The following is a 25,547-nucleotide window of genomic DNA, read 5'->3' on the forward strand; positions in this document are numbered from 1 at the left end:
TCTTACTGGGGGCGGGCGGTGTTATCTGGGAGGAGTCATGTCTTACTGGGGGCGGGGCGGTGTTATCTGGGAGGAGTCATGTCTTACTGGGGGCGGGGCGGTGTGTTTTTGAGGTGGATGTGTCATGTCTTACTGCGGGCGGGGCGGTGTTATCTGGGAGGAGTCATGTCTTACTGGGGGCGGGGCGGTGTTATCTGGGAGGAGTCATGTCTTACTGGGGGCGGGGCGGTGTGTTTTTGAGGTGGAGGTGTCATGTCTTACTGGGGGCGGGGCGGTGTTATCTGGGAGGAGTCATGTCTTACTGGGGGCGGGGCGGTGTGTTTTTGAGGTGGATGTGTCATGTCTTACTGGGGGCGGGGCGGTGTTATCTGGGAGGAGTCATGTCTTACTGGGGGCGGGGCGGTGTGTTTTTGAGGTGGATGTGTCATGTCTTACTGCGGGCGGGGCGGTGTTATCTGGGAGGAGTCATGTCTTACTGGGGGCGGGGCGGTGTGTTTTTGAGGTGGAGGTGTCATGTCTTACTGGGGGCGGGGCGGTGTTATCTGGGAGGAGTCATGTCTTACTGGGGGCGGGGCGGTGTGTTTTTGAGGTGGATGTGTCATGTCTTACTGCGGGCGGGGCGGTGTTATCTGGGAGGAGTCATGTCTTACTGGGGGCGGGGCAGTGTGTTTTGAGGTGGATGTGTCATGTCTTACTGGGGGCGGTGTTATCTGGGAGGAGTCATGTCTTACTGGGGGTGGGGCAGTGTTTTTGAGGTGGAGGTGTCATGTCTTACTGGGGGCGGGGCGGTGTTATCTGGGAGGAGTCATGTCTTACTGGGGGCGGGGCAGTGTGTTTTGAGGTGGAGGTGTCGTACCTGCTCCTGCAGCTCCAGCTCCTTGTCCTGGAGTCTCTTCTCCATCAGGCGCAGTTTGGCGCAGTAACCGCTTGACTCCTCCCTCAACAGCTGAAACAAAGAGGTTATAAAATAAGCCCCACCCCCGACACGTGACAAACAACCCCCCACGTTTGCATACTGACCCCGCCATTAACCCTTTATTGTACAGCCAGCACAGTGCTGCCACGCCATGCAGATATATATTCTATTTAAATGCTATATACTGCTGCCATTAACCCTTTACCATACAGGGATAAGTAAAGATGAAGACCTGTGACTACATGGCGCTATGGGGAAAGAGGTCGGTGGATCCGCCCCCTCCAGGGGAAGAGAACGGTGGATCCGCTTCTGCCAGTCTTCCTGTATGCTGCTCTCCCTCTGCACCAGTGCTTCCCAACCAGGGGACCACCAGCTGTTGCAAAACTACAACTCCCAGCATGCCCAGATAGCCAACAGCTGGCACAGAGCAGGGAGTGCAGTGAGATAATACAATGATAACGTGGTGTGAGGGGGAGGGGGAGGTGACTGGCCTCTCTTATATATGAGAGACATGTGCAGGCTGGGAGCCAGTCCTGAGCTGAGAGGACTGAACTTCCTGTGGAAGGACCAGAGCCCTTTCAGCATTAGTCCTAAAAGCTGTACACTTACTATGGAAGGCATAGGAAGCTGCCTGCAGACCAGGCATAGAAGAGAGACCCCTAGTGGCCAAAAGTATCAAATGAAAAAACTGGTATAAATATTAATATTTTTTAATGAAGATATATTACAATATGTCTTCATTAATGGTTATGAACAACATACGGTATTAAAAGTTTTTGTTGATGACAGGTACTTTTTAAGACAGTTTTTACCAAACAGGGGGCCTCCAGTTGTAAAACTACAACTCCCAGCATGCCCAGACATCCGAAGTATATCATATCAATATGGATATATCATGCAGCCCTACTGAAAATTTTTTCATGAAGCAGGAGGTTCAGGATGAGCAGAGGGACCATCCCAGGCAGAAGATGGAGAACATAGCACTATCCAGCCTGTGTGCGGAGCAGACACCACCGCTGCCCTCTGCTGGACTCACCGGGGGCCACACCCCTCACCCTGGACATTTATGAATGGGCGCTCGGGGGCCCTGGCTGTGGTAAGAAGACAACTATAACCTCAGTGATTGTAGAGCGGCCAGTGCGGCGGGTCAGCCCAGGACGGAGTATTTATGGAGCAGCGCCCTCCGGTGTCCAGTGTGGCCTCCAGCATCAACCCCTGAGGAAGACATCACTGGGGGCACAAATGTATCCAGATGATGACATCACTGGACCCTCAAAATGTTATTCTGTCCAATCTCCTGGGGTCCACGGGATCTGGACAATCTCCTGGGGTCCACGGGGATCTGGACAATCTCCTGGGGTCCTCTAGAGATTAAGTCCTTAGTGAGGTCCTGCAGACCATTACACCCCCTATAGAGCATCCTGCAGACCATTAAACCCCCTTATAGAGCATCCTGCAGACCATTACACCCCCTATAGAACATCCTGCAGACCATCACACCCCCTATAGAGCATCCTGCAGACCATTACACCCCCAAAAGAGCATCCCGCAGACCATTACACCCCTTTTAGAGCATCCTGCAGACCATTACACCCCTTATAGAGCATCCTGCAGACCATTACACCCCCTATACAGCATCCTGCAGACCATTACACCCCCTATAGAGCATCCTGCAGACCATTACACCCCCTATAGAGCATCCTGCAGACCATTACACCCCTTATAGAGCATCCTGCAGACCATTACACCCCTTATAGAGCATCCTGCAGACCATTACACCCCCTATAGAGCATCCTGCAGACCATTAAACCCCCTTATAGAGCATCCTGCAGACCATTACACCCCTATAGAGCATCCCGCAGACCATTACACCCCTTTTAGAGCATCCTGCAGACCATTACACCCCTTATAGAGCATCCTGCAAACCATTACACCCCCTATAGAGCATCCTGCAAACCATTACACCCCCTATAGAGCATCCTGCAGACCATTACACCCCCTATAGAGCATCCTGCAGACCATTACACCCCTTATAGAGCATCCTGCAGACCATTACACCCCTTATAGAGCATCCTGCAGACCATTACACCCCCTATAGAGCATCCTGCAGACCATTAAACCCCCTTATAGAGCATCCTGCAGACCATTACACCCCTATAGAGCATCCCGCAGACCATTACACCCCTTTTAGAGCATCCTGCAGACCATTACACCCCTTATAGAGCATCCTGCAAACCATTACACCCCCTATAGAGCATCCTGCAAACCATTACACCCCTTATAGAGCATCCTGCAGACCATTACACCCCTTATAGAGCATCCTGCAGACCATTACACCCCCTATAGAGCATCCTGCAGACCATTACACCCCTTATAGAGCATCCTGCAGACCATTACACCCCCTATAGAGCATCCTGCAGACCATTACACCCTGGTACCTTCATGGCCTTCTCGTGGTCCCTCATGAGTTGTCTCCTCTCGTCCTCATGGTTCTTCGCTGCCTCCTGTAGTCTCCGCTCTGCTGCCATCTGCTGGCGGCTGTTCTCTTCTCTCATGGAGGTGATGGAGGCCTGGAGGTCACTGACTACCTGAGGGAGAAGACAATAGTCATGTGATCAGACCCCCAACAATACTGAGAAAAAGGGGCCACAGACAAATTCATAGAGAGGGGCCCAGATGTCTGACCCAGGGATACAGGGGCCGAGTATAAGAAGCTGCACCCCAATGTCACCTAACACTAATCTCCTGTGTACTCAACATGTTACAGCAGAATAGTGAGTGCAGCTCTGGAGGATAAGACATGATGTAACAGCAGAATAGTGAGTGCAGCTCTGGAGGATAAGACATGATGTAACAGCAGAATAGTGAGTGCAGCTCTGGAGGATAAGACGTGATGTAACAGCAGAATAGTGAGTGCAGCTCTGGAGGATAAGACGTGATGTAACAGCAGAATAGTGAGTGCAGCTCTGGAGGATAAGACATGATGTAACAGCAGAATAGTGAGTGCAGCTCTGGAGGATAAGACATGATGTAACAGCAGAATAGTGAGTGCAGCTCTGGAGGATAAGACTTGATGTAACAGCAGAATAGTGAGTGTAGCTCTGGAGGATAAGACATGATGTAACAGCAGAATAGTGAGTGCCACTCTGGAGGATAAGACGTGATGTAACAGCAGAATAGTGAGTGCAGCTCTGGAGGATAAGACATGATGTAACAGCAGAATAGTGAGTACAGCTCTGGAGGATAAGACATGATGTAACAGCAGAATAGTGAGTGCAGCTCTGGAGGATAAGACATGATGTAACAGCAGAATAGTGAGTGCAGCTCTGGAGGATAAGACTTGATGTAACAGCAGAATAGTGAGTGTAGCTCTGGAGGATAAGACATGATGTAACAGCAGAATAGTGAGTGCCACTCTGGAGGATAAGACGTGATGTAACAGCAGAATAGTGAGTGCAGCTCTGGAGGATAAGACATGATGTAACAGCAGAATAGTGAGTACAGCTCTGGAGGATAAGACATGATGTAACAGCAGAATAGTGAGTGCAGCTCTGGAGGATAAGACATGATGTAACAGCAGAATAGTGAGTGCAGCTCTGGAGGATAAGACTTGATGTAACAGCAGAATAGTGAGTGTAGCTCTGGAGGATAAGACATGATGTAACAGCAGAATAGTGAGTGCCACTCTGGAGGATAAGACGTGATGTAACAGCAGAATAGTGAGTGCAGCTCTGGAGGATAAGACATGATGTAACAGCAGAATAGTGAGTACAGCTCTGGAGGATAAGACATGATGTAACAGCAGAATAGTGAGTGCAGCTCTGGAGGATAAGACATGATGTAACAGCAGAATAGTGAGTGCAGCTCTGGAGGATAAGACTTGATGTAACAGCAGAATAGTGAGTGTAGCTCTGGAGGATAAGACATGATGTAACAGCAGAATAGTGAGTGCCACTCTGGAGGATAAGACGTGATGTAACAGCAGAATAGTGAGTGCAGCTCTGGAGGATAAGACATGATGTAACAGCAGAATAGTGAGTACAGCTCTGGAGGATAAGACATGATGTAACAGCAGAATAGTGAGTGCAGCTCTGGAGGATAAGACATGATGTAACAGCAGAATAGTGAGTGCAGCTCTGGAGGATAAGACGTGATGTAACTGCAGAATAGTGAGTGCAGCTCTGGAGGATAAGACATGATGTAACAGCAGAATAGTGAGTACAGCTCTGGAGGATAAGACATGATGTAACAGCAGAATAGTGAGTGCAGCTCTGGAGGATAAGACCTGATGTAACAGCAGAATAGTGAGTGCAGCTCTGGAGGATAAGACATGATGTAACAGCAGAATAGTGAGTGCAGCTCTGGAGGATAAGACGTGATGTAACTGCAGAATAGTGAGTGCAGCTCTGGAGGATAAGACCTGATGTAACAGCAGAATAGTGAGTACAGCTCTGGAGGATAAGACATGATGTAACAGCAGAATAGTGAGTGCAGAGGTTTTATGGATGGGGATTCCAGTGCCATCAGGATGTACATTAATGTCCTATACATGACGTGAACACTGGACCGGTCCTCACATCATGCACAGCAGGTCCCGGCCGCTATCACAGTGATCGCTGAGGTCTGCCATTAACCCCTCAGATGCCGTGATCAATACGGCACGTGTGGCAATGCGGCACTTTGACCTGCAGCCGCGGAGATCCGATCATCCAAGATGTCAGCCGGAGGTCCTCTCACCTGCCTCTGAGCAGAGAAGGAGATCGGTAACAATGAGTCCTCATACAGACGTGTATACGGGAAAGAGAGTAACAGGGCGAATATAAACCTACTGACACAGGATCATTATGGCAATACACAGAATACAGGAAAATAAACATTACCAAAGGTCAGAGCTGCACTCACTATTCTGCTGTTACATCATGTCTTATCCTCCAGAGCTGCACTCACTATTCTGCTGTTACATCATGTCTTATCCTTCAGAGCTGCACTCACTATTCTGCTGTTACATCATGTCTTATCCTTCAGAGCTGCACTCACTATTCTGCTGTTACATCATGTCTTATCCTCCAGAGCTGCACTCACTATTCTGCTGTTACATCATGTCTTATCCTCCAGAGCTGCACTCACTATTCTGCTGTTACATCATGTCTTATCCTCCAGAGCAATTATATACGGTGAGATGATATGGTGATTATATACGGTGATTATATACGGTGATTATATACGGTGATTTTATACGGTGATTTTATACGGTGATTTTATACGGTGATTATATACGGTGATTATATACGGTGAGATGATATGGTGATTATATACGGTGATTATATACGGTGATTATATACGGTGAGATGATATGGTGATTATATACGGTGATTATATACAGTGATTATATACGGTGATTATATACGGTGATTATATACGGTGATTATATACAGTGATTATATACGGTGATTATATACGGTGATTATATACGGTGATTATATACGGGGATTATATACAGTGATTATATACGGTGATTATATACGGTGATTATATACGGTGATTATATACGGTGATTATATACGGTGATTATATACGGTGATTATATACAGTGATTATATACAGTGATTATATACGGTGATTATATACAGTGATTATATACGGTGATTATATACAGTGATTATATACGGTGATTATATACAGTGATTATATACGGTGATTATATACGGTGATTATATACGGTGATTATATACGGTGATTATATACAGTGATTATATACGGTGATTATATACGGTGATTATATACAGTGATTATATACAGTGATTATATACGGTGAGATGATATGGTGATTATATACAGTGATTATATACGGTGATTATATACAGTGATTATATACGGTGATTATATACGGTGATTATATACGGTGATTATATACGGTGATTATATACGGTGATTATATACAGTGATTATATACAGTGATTATATACAGTGATTATATACGGTGATTATATACAGTGATTATATACGGTGATTATATACGGTGATTATATACGGTGATTATATACGGTGATTATATGCAGTGATTATATACAGTGATTATATACGGTGATTATATACGGTGATTATATATGGTGATTATATACAGTGATTATATACGGTGATTATATACGGTGATTATATGCGGTGATTATATACAGTGATTATATACAGTGATTATATACAGTGATTATATACGGTGATTATATACAGTGATTATATACAGTGATTATATACGGTGAGATGATATGGTGATTATATACGGTGATTATATACGGTGATTATATACAGTGATTATATACGGTGATTATATACGGTGATTATATACGGTGATTATATACGGTGATTATATACGGTGATTATATACGGTGATTATATACGGTGATTATATACGGTGATTATATACAGTGATTATATACGGTGATTATATACGGTGATTATATACGGTGATTATATACGGTGATTATATACGGTGATTATATACGGTGATTATATACGGTGATTATATACGGTGAGATGATATGGTGATTATATACGGTGATTATATACGTGATTATATACAGTGATTATATGCAGTGATTATATACAGTGATTATATACGGTGATTATATACGGTGATTATATACGGTGATTATATACGTGATTATATACAGTGATTATATGCAGTGATTATATACAGTGATTATATACGGTGATTATATACGGTGATTATATACGGTGATTATATGCGGTGATTATATACGGTGATTATATACAGTGATTATATACGGTGATTATATGCGGTGATTATATACAGTGATTATATACAGTGATTATATACGGTGATTATATACGGTGATTATATACAGTGATTATATACGGTGATTATATACGGTGATTATATACGGTGATTATATACAGTGATTATATACGGTGATTATATACGGTGATTATATGCGGTGATTATATACAGTGATTATATACAGTGATTATATACAGTGATTATATACGGTGATTATATACAGTGATTATATACAGTGATTATATACGGTGATTATATACAGTGATTATATACGGTGATTATATACGGTGAGATGATATGGTGATTATATACGGTGATTATATACGGTGATTATATACGGTGATTATATACGGTGATTATATACAGTGATTATATACGGTGATTATATACAGTGATTATATACAGTGATTATATACGGTGATTATATACGGTGATTATATACGGTGATTATATACAGTGATTATATACAGTGATTATATACGGTGATTATATACGGTGATTATATACAGTGATTATATACGGTGAGATGATATGGTGATTATATACAGTGATTATATACGGTGATTATATACAGTGATTATATACGGTGATTATATACGGTGAGATGATATGGTGATTATATACGGTGATTATATACGGTGATTATATACGGTGATTATATACGGTGATTATATACGGTGATTATATACGGTGATTATATACGGTGATTATATACGGTGATTATATACAGTGATTATATACGGTGATTATATACGGTGATTATATACGGTGATTATATACGGTGATTATATACGGTGATTATATACGGTGATTATATACGGTGATTATATACGGTGATTATATACAGTGATTATATACAGTGATTATATACAGTGATTATATACGGTGATTATATACGGTGATTATATACGGTGATTATATACGGTGATTATATACAGTGATTATATACATTGATTATATACGGTGATTATATACGGTGATTATATACGGTGATTATATACGGTGAGATGATATGGTGATTATATACAGTGATTATATACGGTGATTATATACGGTGAGATGATATGGTGATTATATACGGTGATTATATACGGTGATTATATACGGTGATTATATACGGTGATTATATACGGTGATTATATACGGTGATTATATACGGTGAGATGATATGGTGATTATATACGGTGATTATATACGGTGATTATATACGGTGATTATATACGGTGATTATATACAGTGATTATATACGGTGATTATATACGGTGATTATATACGGTGATTATATACGGTGAGATGATATGGTGATTATATACGGTGATTATATACAGTGATTATATACGGTGAGATGATATGGTGATTATATACGGTGATTATATACAGTGATTATATACGGTGAGATGATATGGTGATTATATACGGGGTGACGTCCTCATTCATATCAATGGGGAGGACTGAAAGTTCTTGGGTCTATCGTGTGGATTTTTGGTTTTACATTAATAACTGTTTAAAACCGAAACAGTGTAGGAAAATGGTGCAGAGAAGGAGAAGGAGCCGATGCAGAGAAGGAGGAGGAGCCGCTGCTGAGAAGGAGGAAGAGCCGCTGCTGAGAAGGAGGAGCCGGCGCAGAGAAGGAGGAGCAGGCGCAGAGAAGGAGGAGGAGCCGGTGCAGAGAAGGAGGAGGAGTCGGTGCAGAGAAGGAGGAGGAGCCGGTGCAGAGAAGGAGGAGGAGCCGGCGCAGAGAAGGAGGAGGAGCCGGCGCAGAGAAGGAGGAGGAGCCGGCGCATAGAAGGAGGAGGAGCCGGCGCAGAGAAGGAGGAGCCGGCGCAGAGAAGGAGGAGCCGGCGCAGAGGAGGAGGAGGAGCAGGCGCGGAGGAGCAGCTGGTGCAGAGAAGGAGGAGGAGTAGGTGCGGAGGAGGAGCTAGCACAGAGGAGGAGGAGCCGGATCAGTGGAGGAGGAGCCGGATCAGTGGAGAAGGAGCCAGCACAGTGGAGGAGGGGCCGCAGTGACAAACCCTCAGCTGGGAGAAGCATAACTCAGGAAAGGTTTGTCATCCGTAGATATAATGTTCTCATTCACTGACTATGACACAATGCGACAGGCGGCGGTGCTGTATAGTCGCCGGTTGTGCGGTACCTGAGATGTTTTCGCCAATTTCTCCCCATATTCCTTCTCGATCTGTGATAACCGACTGCCGGCCTGGAAGAGAGTAAGAAGAGACGGAGTGATGGGCACCTGAGTCACTGCGCCAATCACTACACCCTGAATGGGGCCCCACGAGTCACCTGATCTGAGCACCTGAGTCACTGCGCCAATCACTACACCCTGAATGGGGCCCCACGAGTCACCTGATCTGAGCACCTGAGTCACTGCGCCAATCACTACACCCTGAATGGGGCCCCACGAGTCACCTGATCCGAGCTCCTGATACACCCGACTACATCCTCCACACCATGTACAGGACGGGGGGTAATACACCCGACTACATCCTCCACACCATGTACAGGACGGGAGGTGATACACCCGACTACATCCTCCCCACCATGTACAGGACGGGAGGTGATACACCCGACTACATCCTCCACACCATGTACAGGACGGGAGGTGATACACCCGACTACATCCTCCACACCATGTACAGGACGGGAGGTGATACACCCAACAACATCCTCCACACCATGTACAGGACAGGAGGTGATACACCCGACTACATCCTCCACACCATGTACAGGACGGGAGGTGATACACCCGACAACATCCTCCACACCATGTACAGGACAGGAGGTGATACACCCGACTACCTCCTATACACCATGTACAGGACAGGAGGTGATACACCCGACAACATCCTCCAAACCATGTACAGGACGGGAGGTGATACACCCGACAACATCCTCCACACCATGTACAGGACAGGAGGTGATACACCCGACAACATCCTCCACACCATGTACAGGACGGGAGGTGATACACCCGACTACATCCTCCACACCATGTACAGGACAGGAGGTGATACACCCGACAACATCCTCCACACCATGTACAGGACGGGGGGTAATACACCCGACTACATCCTCCACACCATGTACAGGACGGGGGGTAATACACCCGACTACATCCTCCACACCATGTACAGGACAGGAGGTGATACACCCGACTACATCCTCCACACCATGTACAGGACAGGAGGTGATACACCCGACTACATCCTCCACACCATGTACAGAACGGGAGGTGATACACCCGACTACATCCTCCCCACCATGTACAGGACGGGAGGTGATACACCCGACTACATCCTCCACACCATGTACAGGACGGGAGGTGATACACCCGACAACATCCTCCACACCATGTACAGGACGGGGGGTAATACACCCGACTACATCCTCCACACCATGTACAGGACGGGAGGTGATACACCCGACTACATTCTCCACACCATGTACAGGACGGGAGGTGATACACCCGACTACATCCTCCACACCATGTACAGGACGGGGGGTAATACACCCGACTACATCCTCCACACCATGTACAGGACGGGAGGTGATACACCCGACTACATCCTCCCCACCATGTACAGGACGGGAGGTGATACACCCGACAACATCCTCCACACCATGTACAGGACGGGAGGTGATACACCCGACTACATCCTCCACACCATGTACAGGACGGGGGGTAATACACCCGACTACATCCTCCACACCATGTACAGGACGGGAGGTGATACACCCGACTACATCCTCCACACCATGTACAGGACGGGAGGTGATACACCCGACTACATCCTCCACACCATGTACAGGACGGGAGGTGATACACCCGACTACATCCTCCCCACCATGTACAGGACGGGAGGTAATACACCCGACTACATCCTCCACACCATGTACAGGACGGGGGGTAATACACCCGACTACATCCTCCCCACCATGTACAGGACGGGAGGTGATACACCCGACAACATCCTCCACACCATGTACAGGACGGGAGGTGATACACCCGACTACATCCTCCAAACCATGTACAGGACGGGAGGTGATACACCCGACTACATCCTCCACACCATGTACAGGACGGGAGGTGATACACCCGACTACATCCTCCACACCATGTACAGGACGGGAGGTGATACACCCGACTACATCCTCCACACCATGTACAGGACGGGAGGTGATACACCCGACTACATCCTCCACACCATGTACAGGACGGGAGGTGATACACCCGACTACATCCTCCACACCATGTACAGGACAGGAGGTGATACACCCGACTACATTCTCCACACCATGTACAGGACGGGAGGTGATACACCCGACTACATCCTCCACACCATGTACAGGACGGGAGGTGATAAACCCGACTACATCCTCCACACCATGTACAGGACGGGAGGTGATACACCCGACTACATCCTCCACACCATGTACAGGACAGGAGGTGATACACCCGACTACATCCTCCACACCATGTACAGGACGGGAGGTGATACACCCGACTACATCCTCCACACCATGTACAGGACAGGAGGTGATACACCCGACTACATCCTCCACACCATGTACAGGACAGGAGGTGATACACCCGACTACATCCTCCACACCATGTACAGGACGGGAGGTGATACACCCGACTACATCCTCCACACCATGTACAGGACAGGAGGTGATACACCCGACTACATCCTCCACACCATGTACAGAACGGGAGGTGATACACCCGACTACATCCTCCACACCATGTACAGGACGGGAGGTGATACACCCGACTACATCCTCCCCACCATGTACAGGACGGGAGGTGATACACCCGACTACATCCTCCACACCATGTACAGGACGGGAGGTGATACACCCGACAACATCCTCCACACCATGTACAGGACGGGAGGTGATACACCCGACTACATCCTCCAAACCATGTACAGGACGGGAGGTGATACACCCGACTACATCCTCCACACCATGTACAGGACGGGAGGTGATACACCCGACTACATCCTCCACACCATGTACAGGACGGGAGGTGATACACCCGACTACATCCTCCACACCATGTACAGGACGGGAGGTGATACACCCGACTACATCCTCCACACCATGTACAGGACGGGAGGTGATACACCCGACTACATCCTCCACACCATGTACAGGACGGGAGGTGATACACCCGACTACATCCTCCACACCATGTACAGGACGGGGGTAATACACCCGACTACATCCTCCCCACCATGTACAGGACGGGAGGTGATACACCCGACTACATCCTCCACACCATGTACAGGACGGGGGGTAATACACCCGACTACATCCTCCCCACCATGTACAGGACGGGAGGTGATACACCCGACTACATCCTCCCCACCATGTACAGAACGGGAGGTGATACACCCGACTACATCCTCCACACCATGTACAGGACGGGAGGTGATACACCCGACTACATCCTCCACACCATGTACAGGACGGGGGGTAATACACCCGACAACATCCTCCACACCATGTACAGGACGGGAGGTGATACACCCGACTACATCCTCCCCACCATGTACAGGACGGGAGGTGATACACCCGACTACATCCTCCACACCATGTACAGGACGGGAGGTGATACACCCGACAACATCCTCCACACCATGTACAGGACGGGAGGTGATACACCCGACTACATCCTCCAAACCATGTACAGGACGGGAGGTGATACACCCGACTACATCCTCCACACCATGTACAGGACGGGAGGTGATACACCCGACTACATCCTCCACACCATGTACAGGACGGGAGGTGATACACCCGACTACATCCTCCACACCATGTACAGGACGGGAGGTGATACACCCGACTACATCCTCCACACCATGTACAGGACGGGAGGTGATACACCCGACTACATCCTCCACACCATGTACAGGACGGGAGGTGATACACCCGACTACATCCTCCACACCATGTACAGGACGGGGGTAATACACCCGACTACATCCTCCCCACCATGTACAGGACGGGAGGTGATACACCCGACTACATCCTCCACACCATGTACAGGACGGGGGGTAATACACCCGACTACATCCTCCCCACCATGTACAGGACGGGAGGTGATACACCCGACTACATCCTCCCCACCATGTACAGAACGGGAGGTGATACACCCGACTACATCCTCCACACCATGTACAGGACGGGAGGTGATACACCCGACTACATCCTCCACACCATGTACAGGACGGGAGGTGATACACCCGACAACATCCTCCACACCATGTACAGGACGGGAGGTGATACACCCGACTACATCCTCCAAACCATGTACAGGACGGGAGGTGATACACCCGACTACATCCTCCACACCATGTACAGGACGGGAGGTGATACACCCGACTACATCCTCCACACCATGTACAGGACGGGAGGTGATACACCCGACTACATCCTCCCCAACATGTACAAGACGGGAGGTGATACTCCCGACTACATCCTCCACACCATGTACAGGACGGGAGGTGATACTCCCGACTACATCCTCCACACCATGTACAGGACGGGGGGTAATACACCCGACTACATCCTCCACACCATGTACAGGACGGGAGGTGATACACCCGACTACATCCTCCACACCATGTACAGGACGGGAGGTGATACACCCGACTACATCCTCCACACCATGTACAGGACGGGGGGTAATACACCCGACTACATCCTCCACACCATGTACAGGACAGGAGGTGATACACCCGACTACATCCTCCACACCATGTACAGGACGGGAGGTGATACACCCGACTACATCCTCCACACCATGTACCAGACGGGAGGTGATACACCTGACTACATCCTCCAAACCATGTACAGGACGGGAGGTGATACACCCGACTACCTCCTATACACCATGTACAGGACGGGGGGTAATACACCCGACTACATCCTCCACACCATGTACAGGACAGGAGGTGATACACCCGACTACATCCTCCACACCATGTACAGGACGGGAGGTGATACACCCGACTACATCCTCCACACCATGTACCAGACGGGAGGTGATACACCTGACTACATCCTCCAAACCATGTACAGGACGGGAGGTGATACACCCGACTACCTCCTATACACCATGTACAGGACGGGAGGTGATACACCCGACTACATCCTCCACACCATGTACAGGACGGGAGGTGATACACCCGACTACATCCTCCACACCATGTACAGGACGGGGGGTAATACACCCGACTACATCCTCCACACCATGTACAGGACGGGAGGTGATACACCCGACTACATCCTCCACACCATGTACAGGACGGGAGGTGATACACCCGACTACATCCTCCACACCATGTACAGGACAGGAGGTGATACACCCGACTACATCCTCCACACCATGTACAGGGAGGAAGGTGATACACCCGACTACATCCTCCACACCATGTACAGGACAGGAGGTGATACACCCGACTACATCCTCCACACCATGTACAGGACGGGAGGTGATACACCCGACTACATCCTCCACACCATGTACAGGACGGGAGGTAATACACCCGACTACATCCTTCACACCATGTACAGGACGGGAGGTGATACACCCGACTACATCCTCCACACCATGTACAGGATGGGGGGTAATACACCCGACTACATCCTCCACACCATGTACAGGACGGGAGGTGATACACCCGACTACATCCTCCACACCATGTACAGGACGGGAGGTGATACACCCGACTACATCCTCCACACCATGTACAGGACGGGAGGTGATACACCCGACTACATCCTCCACACCATGAACAGGACGGGAGGTGATACACCCGACTACATTCTCCACACCATGTACAGGACAGGAGGTGATACACCCGACTACATCCTCCACACCATGTACAGGACGGGAGGTGATACACCCGACTACATCCTCCACACCATGTACAGGACGGGAGGTGATACACCCGACTACATCCTCCACACCATGTACAGGACAGGAGGTGATACACCCGACAACATCCTCCACACCATGTACAGGACGGGAGTTGATACACCCTACTACATCCTCCACACCATGTACAGGACGGGAGGTGATACACCCGACTACATCCTCCACACCATGTACAGGACGGGAGGTGATACACCCGACTACATCCACCACACCATGTACAGGACGGGAGGTGATACACCCGACAACATCCTCCACACCATGTACAGGACGGGAGGTGATACACCCGACTACATCCTCCACACCATGTACAGGACGGGAGGTGATACACCCGACTACATCCTCCACACCATGTACAGGACGGGAGGTGATACACCCGACTACATCCTCCCCACCATGTACAGGACGGGGGGTGATACACCCGACTACATCCTCCACACCATGTACAGGACGGGAGGTGATACACCCGACAACATCCTCCACACCATGTACAGGACGGGAGGTGATACACCCGACAACATCCTCCACACCATGTACAGGACGGGAGGTGATACACCCGACTACATCCTCCACACCATGTACAGGACGGGAGGTGATACACCCGACAACATCCTCCACACCATGTACAGGACGGGAGGTGATACACCCGACAACATCCTCCACACCATGTACAGGACGGGAGGTGATACACCCGACTACATCCTCCACACCATGTACAGGACGGGAGGTGATACACCCGACTACATCCTCCACACCATGTACAGGACGGGAGGTGATACACCCGACTACATCCTCCACACCATGTACAGGACGGGAGGTGATACACCCGACAACATCCTCCACACCATGTACAGGACGGGAGGTGATACACCCGACTACATCCTCCCCACCATGTACAGGACGGGAGGTGATACACCCGACTACATCCTCCCCACCATGTACAGGACGGGAGGTGATACACCCGACTACATCCTCCACACCATGTACAGGACGGGAGGTGATACACCCGACTACATCCTCCACACCATGTACAGGACGGGAGGTGATACACCCGACTACATCTTCCACACCATGTACAGGTAAGATGCCCAGATGTTCTATTACTCTCCACATGGAGGCGCTGTGCTCACCTTTTCCAGCGCCTCCTGGTTCTGAGTGGCAAGTGCCCTCTGCAGCTCCAGCCTGGCGCCCTCCATCTCCGCCCGCAAGTTGCTCATAGCTTTCTGGTGTTCCTGGGCCATGTGGTGCCTCTCCTCATCACGCAGGTGTCCGAGCTCCACGAGCTGCTGCTTCCGCTGAGCCTGGACCTGGATGATCTCTTCCTTCAGCTTATACACCTGGTTCTCCAGATCCGTGATGGTCTGAGGGGGACAGGACGGGTCAGTAATGATCACATGGCACAGATATATACAGGGAAAAATGGCCGTCATACCACAATATAACAGGACGGTCAGTAATAGAGGAGGAGGTCACTGTACTGAGACCTGGAGCATAGATATATACAGGGAAAATGGCCGTCATACCACAATATAACAGGACGGTCAGTAATAGAGGAGGTCACTGTACTGAGACCTGGAGCATAGATATATACAGGGAAAATGGCCGTCATACCACAATATAACAGGACGGTCAGTAATAGAGGAGGAGGTCACTGTACTGAGACCTGGAGCATAGATATATACAGGGAAAATGGCCGTCACACCACAATATAACAGGACGGTCAGTAATAGAGGAGGAGGTCACTGTACTGAGACCTGGAGTATAGATATATACAGGGAAAATGGCCGTCATACCACAATATAACAGGACGGTCAGTAATAGAGGAGGAGGTCACTGTACTGAGACCTGGAGCATAGATATATACAGGGAAAATGGCCGTCACACCACAATATAACAGGACGGTCAGTAATAGAGGAGGTCACTGTACTGAGACCTGGAGCATAGATATATACAGGGAAAATGGCCGTCATATCACAATATAACAGGACGGTCAGTAATAGAGGAGGAGGTCACTGTACTGAGACCTGGAGCATAGATATATACAGGGAAAATGGCCGTCATACCACAATATAACAGGACGGTCAGTAATAGAGGAGGTCACTGTACTGAGACCTGGAGCATAGATATATACAGGGAAAATGGCCGTCACACCACAATATAACAGGACGGTCAGTAAAAGAGGAGGAGGTCACTGTACTGAGACCTGGAGCATAGATATATACAGGGAAAATGGCCGTCATACCACAATATAACAGGACGGTCAGTAATAGAGGAGGAGGTCACTGTACTGAGACCTGGAGCATAGATATATACAGGGAAAATGGCCGTCACACCACAATATAACAGGACGGTCAGTAATAGAGGAGGAGGTCACTGTACTGAGACCTGGAGCATAGATATATATACAGGGAAAATGGCCGTCATACCACAATATAACAGGACGGTCAGTAATAGAGGAGGTCACTGTACTGAGACCTGGAGCATAGATATATACAGGGAAAATGGCCGTCACACCACAATATAACAGGACGGTCAGTAATAGAGGAGGAGGTCACTGTACTGAGACCTGGAGTATAGATATATACAGGGAAAATGGCCGTCACACCACAATATAACAGGACGGTCAGTAATAGAGGAGGAGGTCACTGTACTGAGACCTGGAGCATAGATATATACAGGGAAAATGGCCGTCACACCACAATATAACAGGACGGTCAGTAATAGAGGAGGAGATCACTGTACTGAGACCTGGAGCATAGATATATACAGGGAAAATGGCCGTCACACCACAATATAACAGGACGGTCAGTAATAGAGGAGGAGGTCACTGTACTGAGACCTGGAGCATAGATATATACAGGGAAAATGGCCGTCATACCACAATATAACAGGACGGTCAGTAATAGAGGAGGAGGTCACTGTACTGAGACCTGGAGCATAGATATATACAGGGAAAATGGCCGTCACACCACAATATAACAGGACGGTCAGTAATAGAGGAGGAGGTCACTGTACTGAGAGCTGGAGCATAGATATATACAGGGAAAATGGCCGTCATACCACAATATAACAGGACGGTCAGTAATAGAGGAGGTCACTGTACTGAGACCTGGAGCATAGATATATACAGGGAAAATGGCCGTCATACCACAATATAACAGGACGGTCAGTAATAGAGGAGGTCACTGTACTGAGAGCTGGAGCATAGATATATACAGGGAAAATGGCCGTCATACTACAATATAACAGGACGGTCAGTAATAGAGGAGGAGGTCACTGTACTGAGACCTGGAGCATAGATATATACAGGGAAAATGGCCGTCACACCACAATATAACAGGACGGTCAGTAATAGAGGAGGAGGTCACTGTACTGAGACCTGGAGCATAGATATATACAGGGAAAATGGCCGTCACACCACAATATAACAGGACGGTCAGTAATAGAGGAGGAGGTCACTGTACTGAGAGCTGGAGCATAGATCTATACAGGGAAAATGGCCGTCACACCACAATATAACAGGACGGTCAGTAATAGAGGAGGTCACTGTACTGAGACCTGGAGCATAGATATATACAGGGAAAATGGCCGTCATACCACAATATAACAGGACGGTCAGTAATAGAGGAGGAGGTCACTGTACTGAGACCTGGAGCATAGATATATACAGGGAAAATGGCCGTCACACCACAATATAACAGGACGGTCAGTAATAGAGGAGGAGGTCACTGTACTGAGACCTGGAGCATAGATATATACAGGGAAAATGGCCGTCACACCACAATATAACAGGACGGTCAGTAATAGAGGAGGAGATCACTGTACTGAGACCTGGAGCATAGATATATACAGGGAAAATGGCCGTCATACCACAATATAACAGGACGGTCAGTAATAGAGGAGGAGGTCACTGTACTGAGACCTGGAGCATAGATATATACAGGGAAAATGGCCGTCATACCACAATATAACAGGACGGTCAGTAATAGAGGAGGAGGTCACTGTACTGAGACCTGGAGCATAGATATATACAGGGAAAATGGCCGTCACACCACAATATAACAGGACGGTCAGTAATAGAGGAGGAGGTCACTGTACTGAGACCTGGGGCATAGATATATACAGGGAAAATGGCCGTCATACCACAATATAACAGGACGGTCAGTAATAGAGGAGGAGGTCACTGTACTGAGACCTGGAGCATAGATATATACAGGGAAAATGGCCGTCACACCACAATATAACAGGACGGTCAGTAATAGAGGAGGTCACTGTACTGAGACCTGGAGTATAGATATATACAGGGAAAATGGCCGTCACACCACAATATAACAGGACGGTCAGTAATAGAGGAGGTCACTGTACTGAGACCTGGAGCATAGATATATACAGGGAAAATGGCCGTCATACCACAATATAACAGGACGGTCAGTAATAGAGGAGGAGGTCACTGTACTGAGACCTGGAGCATAGATATATACAGGGAAAATGGCCGTCACACCACAATATAACAGGACGGTCAGTAATAGAGGAGGTCACTGTACTGAGACCTGGAGTATAGATATATACAGGGAAAATGGCCGTCACACCACAATATAACAGGACGGTCAGTAATAGAGGAGGAGGTCACTGTACTGAGACCTGGAGCATAGATATATACAGGGAAAATGGCCGTCACACCACAATATAACAGGACGGTCAGTAATAGAGGAGGAGGTCACTGTACTGAGACCTGGAGCATAGATATATATACAGGGAAAATGGCCGTCACACCACAATATAACAGGACGGTCAGTAATAGAGGAGGAGGTCACTGTACTGAGACCTGGAGCATAGATATATACAGGGAAAATGGCCGTCACACCACAATATAACAGGACGGTCAGTAATAGAGGAGGAGATCACTGTACTGAGACCTGGAGCATAGATATATACAGGGAAAATGGCCGTCACACCACAATATAACAGGACGGTCAGTAATAGAGGAGGAGGTCACTGTACTGAGACCTGGAGCATAGATATATACAGGGAAAATGGCCGTCACACCACAATATAACAGGACGGTCAGTAATAGAGGAGGAGGTCACTGTACTGAGACCTGGAGCATAGATATATACAGGGAAAATGGCCGTCATACCACAATATAACAGGACGGTCAGTAATAGAGGAGATCACTGTACTGAGACCTGGAGCATAGATATATACAGGGAAAATGGCCGTCATACCACAATATAACAGGACGGTCAGTAATAGAGGAGGTCACTGTACTGAGACCTGGAGCATAGATATATACAGGGAAAATGGCCGTCATACCACAATATAACAGGACGGTCAGTAATAGAGGAGGAGGTCACTGTACTGAGACCTGGAGCATAGATATATACAGGGAAAATGGCCGTCATACCACAATATAACAGGACGGTCAGTAATAGAGGAGGAGGTCACTGTACTGAGACCTGGAGCATAGATATATACAGGGAAAATGGCCGTCATACCACAATATAACAGGACGGTCAGTAATAGAGGAGGAGGTCACTGTACTGAGACCTGGAGCATAGATATATACAGGGAAAATGGCCGTCACACCACAATATAACAGGACGGTCAGTAATAGAGGAGGAGATCACTGTACTGAGACCTGGAGCATAGATATATACAGGGAAAATGGCCGTCATACCACAATATAACAGGACGGTCAGTAATAGAGGAGGAGGTCACTGTACTGAGACCTGGAGCATAGATATATACAGGGAAAATGGCCGTCACACCACAATATAACAGGACGGTCAGTAATAGAGGAGGTCACTGTACTGAGACCTGGAGTATAGATATATACAGGGAAAATGGCCGTCATACCACAATATAACAGGACGGTCAGTAATAGAGGAGGAGGTCACTGTACTGAGACCTGGAGCATAGATATATACAGGGAAAATGGCCGTCATACCACAATATAACAGGACGGTCAGTAATAGAGGAGGTCACTGTACTGAGACCTGGAGCATAGATATATACAGGGAAAATGGCCGTCACACCACAATATAACAGGACGGTCAGTAATAGAGGAGGAGGTCACTGTACTGAGACCTGGAGCATAGATATATACAGGGAAAATGGCCGTCATACCACAATATAACAGGACGGTCAGTAATAGAGGAGGAGGTCACTGTACTGAGACCTGGAGCATAGATATATATACAGGGAAAATGGCCGTCACACCACAATATAACAGGACGGTCAGTAATAGAGGAGGAGGTCACTGTACTGAGACCTGGAGCATAGATATATACAGGGAAAATGGCCGTCATACCACAATATAACAGGACGGTCAGTAATAGAGGAGGAGGTCACTGTACTGAGACCTGGAGCATAGATATATACAGGGAAAATGGCCGTCACACCACAATATAACAGGACGGTCAGTAATAGAGGAGGAGATCACTGTACTGAGACCTGGAGCATAGATATATACAGGGAAAATGGCCGTCATACCACAATATAACAGGACGGTCAGTAATAGAGGAGGTCACTGTACTGAGACCTGGAGCATAGATATATACAGGGAAAATGGCCGTCATACCACAATATAACAGGACGGTCAGTAATAGAGGAGGAGGTCACTGTACTGAGACCTGGAGCATAGATATATACAGGGAAAATGGCCGTCATACCACAATATAACAGGACGGTCAGTAATAGAGGAGGAGATCACTGTACTGAGACCTGGAGCATAGATATATACAGGGAAAATGGCCGTCATACCACAATATAACAGGACGGTCAGTAATAGAGGAGGAGGTCACTGTACTGAGACCTGGAGCATAGATATATACAGGGAAAATGGCCGTCATACCACAATATAACAGGACGGTCAGTAATAGAGGAGGTCACTGTACTGAGAGCTGGAGCATAGATCTATACAGGGAAAATGGCCGTCACACCACAATATAACAGGACGGTCAGTAATAGAGGAGGAGGTCACTGTACTGAGACCTGGAGCATAGATATATACAGGGAAAATGGCCGTCATACCACAATATAACAGGACGGTCAGTAATAGAGGAGGAGGTCACTGTACTGAGACCTGGGGCATAGATATATACAGGGAAAATGGCCGTCACACCACAATATAACAGGACGGTCAGTAATAGAGGAGGAGGTCACTGTACTGAGACCTGGAGCATAGATATATACAGGGAAAATGGCCGTCATACCACAATATAACAGGACGGTCAGTAATAGAGGAGGAGATCACTGTACTGAGACCTGGAGCATAGATATATACAGGGAAAATGGCCGTCATACCACAATATAACAGGACGGTCAGTAATAGAGGAGGAGGTCACTGTACTGAGACCTGGAGCATAGATATATACAGGGAAAATGGCCGTCATACCACAATATAACAGGACGGTCAGTAATAGAGGAGGAGGTCACTGTACTGAGACCTGGAGCATAGATATATACAGGGAAAATGGCCGTCATACCACAATATAACAGGACGGTCAGTAATAGAGGAGGAGGTCACTGTACTGAGACCTGGAGCATAGATATATACAGGGAAAATGGCCGTCACACCACAATATAACAGGACGGTCAGTAATAGAGGAGGTCACTGTACTGAGACCTGGAGCATAGATATATACAGGGAAAATGGCCGTCACACCACAATATAACAGGACGGTCAGTAATAGAGGAGGTCACTGTACTGAGACCTGGAGCATAGATATATACAGGGAAAATGGCCGTCACACCACAATATAACAGGACGGTCAGTAATAGAGGAGGAGGTCACTGTACTGAGACCTGGAGCATAGATATATACAGGGAAAATGGCCGTCATACCACAATATAACAGGACGGTCAGTAATAGAGGAGGAGGTCACTGTACTGAGACCTGGAGCATAGATATATACAGGGAAAATGGCCGTCACACCACAATATAACAGGACGGTCAGTAATAGAGGAGGTCACTGTACTGAGACCTGGAGCATAGATATATACAGGGAAAATGGCCGTCACACCACAATATAACAGGACGGTCAGTAATAGAGGAGGAGGTCACTGTACTGAGACCTGGAGCATAGATATATACAGGGAAAATGGCCGTCATATCACAATATAACAGGACGGTCAGTAATAGAGGAGGTCACTGTACTGAGACCTGGAGCATAGATATATACAGGGAAAATGGCCGTCATACCACAATATAACAGGACGGTCAGTAATAGAGGAGGAGGTCACTGTACTGAGACCTGGAGCATAGATATATACAGGGAAAATGGCCGTCACACCACAATATAACAGGACGGTCAGTAATAGAGGAGGTCACTGTACTGAGACCTGGAGCATAGATATATACAGGGAAAATGGCCGTCACACCACAATATAACAGGACGGTCAGTAATAGAGGAGGAGGTCACTGTACTGAGACCTGGAGCATAGATATATACAGGGAAAATGGCCGTCATACCACAATATAACAGGACGGTCAGTAAAAGAGGAGGTCACTGTACTGAGACCTGGAGCATAGATATATACAGGGAAAATGGCCGTCACACCACAATATGAAGGGGACCCCAACACCACATTCATGGCTCCTCCAGATGCACAAACAGTGAAAAAAAACATGTCAGAATAAAAAAAAAAAAAAGGAAAATAAAATATTTCCCCATTAAAAAGGAACCTGAAAATGTTCCAGAAGGGACGCATGAGGGTCACATGACAGGCAGCCGGAAAAAGACTCTCCGAAAAAGACAAGTTTTGATCTTAAAAGTTATGGCTGTTGCTGTGATGTTGCAGTTTCCATGGTAACCCCAGATTGAGGCGGCGCGGTGACTGTGTCCTGGCTCCTACACATTAGAGATGGGAGGTGAGGAAAACAAGATAGCCGGTGTAGGGGGAAGGGGTGCCGTATAGTGTCACAGAGGGTTAATGTGCAGCCTCAGCCACCAAAACTGCTCCGAAACACCAAAACAAGATAATGGGCGTCCCTGAGAGGAGGGGCCAGAGCACAAGCCGCACCCCATGTGTACAAAATTGATCCGGTAATGGAAGATCACTCACTTTGCACCCATCCTCACTATCCATCCTCCAGGTATCAGACACATCCTCACTATCCATCCTCCAGGTATCAGACCCTTCCTCACTATCCATCCTACAGGTATCAGACCCATCCTCACTATCCATCCTACAGGTATCAGACCCATCCTCACTATCCATCCTCCAGGTATCAGACCCTTCCTCACTATCCATCCTACAGGTATCAGACCCATCCTCACTATCCATCCTCCAGGTATCAGACCCATCCTCACTATCCATCCTACAGATATCAGTCCCATCCTCACTATTCATCCTCCAGGTATCAGACCCATCCTCACTATCCATCCTACAGGTATCAGTCCCTTCCTCACTATCCATCCTCCAGGTATCAGACCCATCCTCACTACCCATCCTCCAGGTATCAGACCCTTCCTCACTATCCATCCTCCAGGTATCAGACCCATCCTCACTATCCATCCTCCAGGTATCAGACCCATCCTCACTATCCATCCTCCAGGTATCAGACCCATCCTCACTATCCATCCTCCAGGTATCAGACCCATCCTCACTACCCATCCTACAGGTATCAGACCCTTCCTCACTATCCATCCTCCAGGTATCAGACCCATCCTCACTATCCATCCTCCAGGTATCAGACCCATCCTCACTATCCATCCTCCAGGTATCAGACCCATTCTCACTATCCATCCTACAGGTATCAGACCCATCCTCACTATCCATCCTACAGGTATCAGACCCATCCTCACTATCCATCCTACAGGTATCAGTCCCTTCCTCACTATCCATCCTCCAGGTATCAGACCCATCCTCACTATCCATCCTCC

The 25,547-nt window shown here is 47.7% G+C and overlaps 1 protein-coding gene across 1 annotated transcript in view; it reads right to left on the reverse strand.

The window, feature by feature from the left end:
• Window positions 1-25,547, reverse strand: part of LOC130309182 (centrosomal protein of 112 kDa-like) — a gene marked incomplete at its 5' end in the record, with an annotated part of 68,873 nt that overhangs the window by 20,174 nt on the left and 23,152 nt on the right. Inside the window, 4 exons of the mRNA XM_056552296.1 lie at window positions 857-946; window positions 3,355-3,504; window positions 9,847-9,909; window positions 16,791-17,021. Of these exons, the coding sequence (XP_056408271.1) occupies window positions 857-946; window positions 3,355-3,504; window positions 9,847-9,909; window positions 16,791-17,021 (534 nt within the window). The remainder of the gene's footprint in view (window positions 1-856; window positions 947-3,354; window positions 3,505-9,846; window positions 9,910-16,790; window positions 17,022-25,547) is intronic.

Source organism: Hyla sarda, unplaced genomic scaffold, assembly GCF_029499605.1.
Source record: "Hyla sarda isolate aHylSar1 unplaced genomic scaffold, aHylSar1.hap1 scaffold_1515, whole genome shotgun sequence".
Lineage (NCBI taxonomy): Eukaryota > Metazoa > Chordata > Amphibia > Anura > Hylidae > Hyla > Hyla sarda.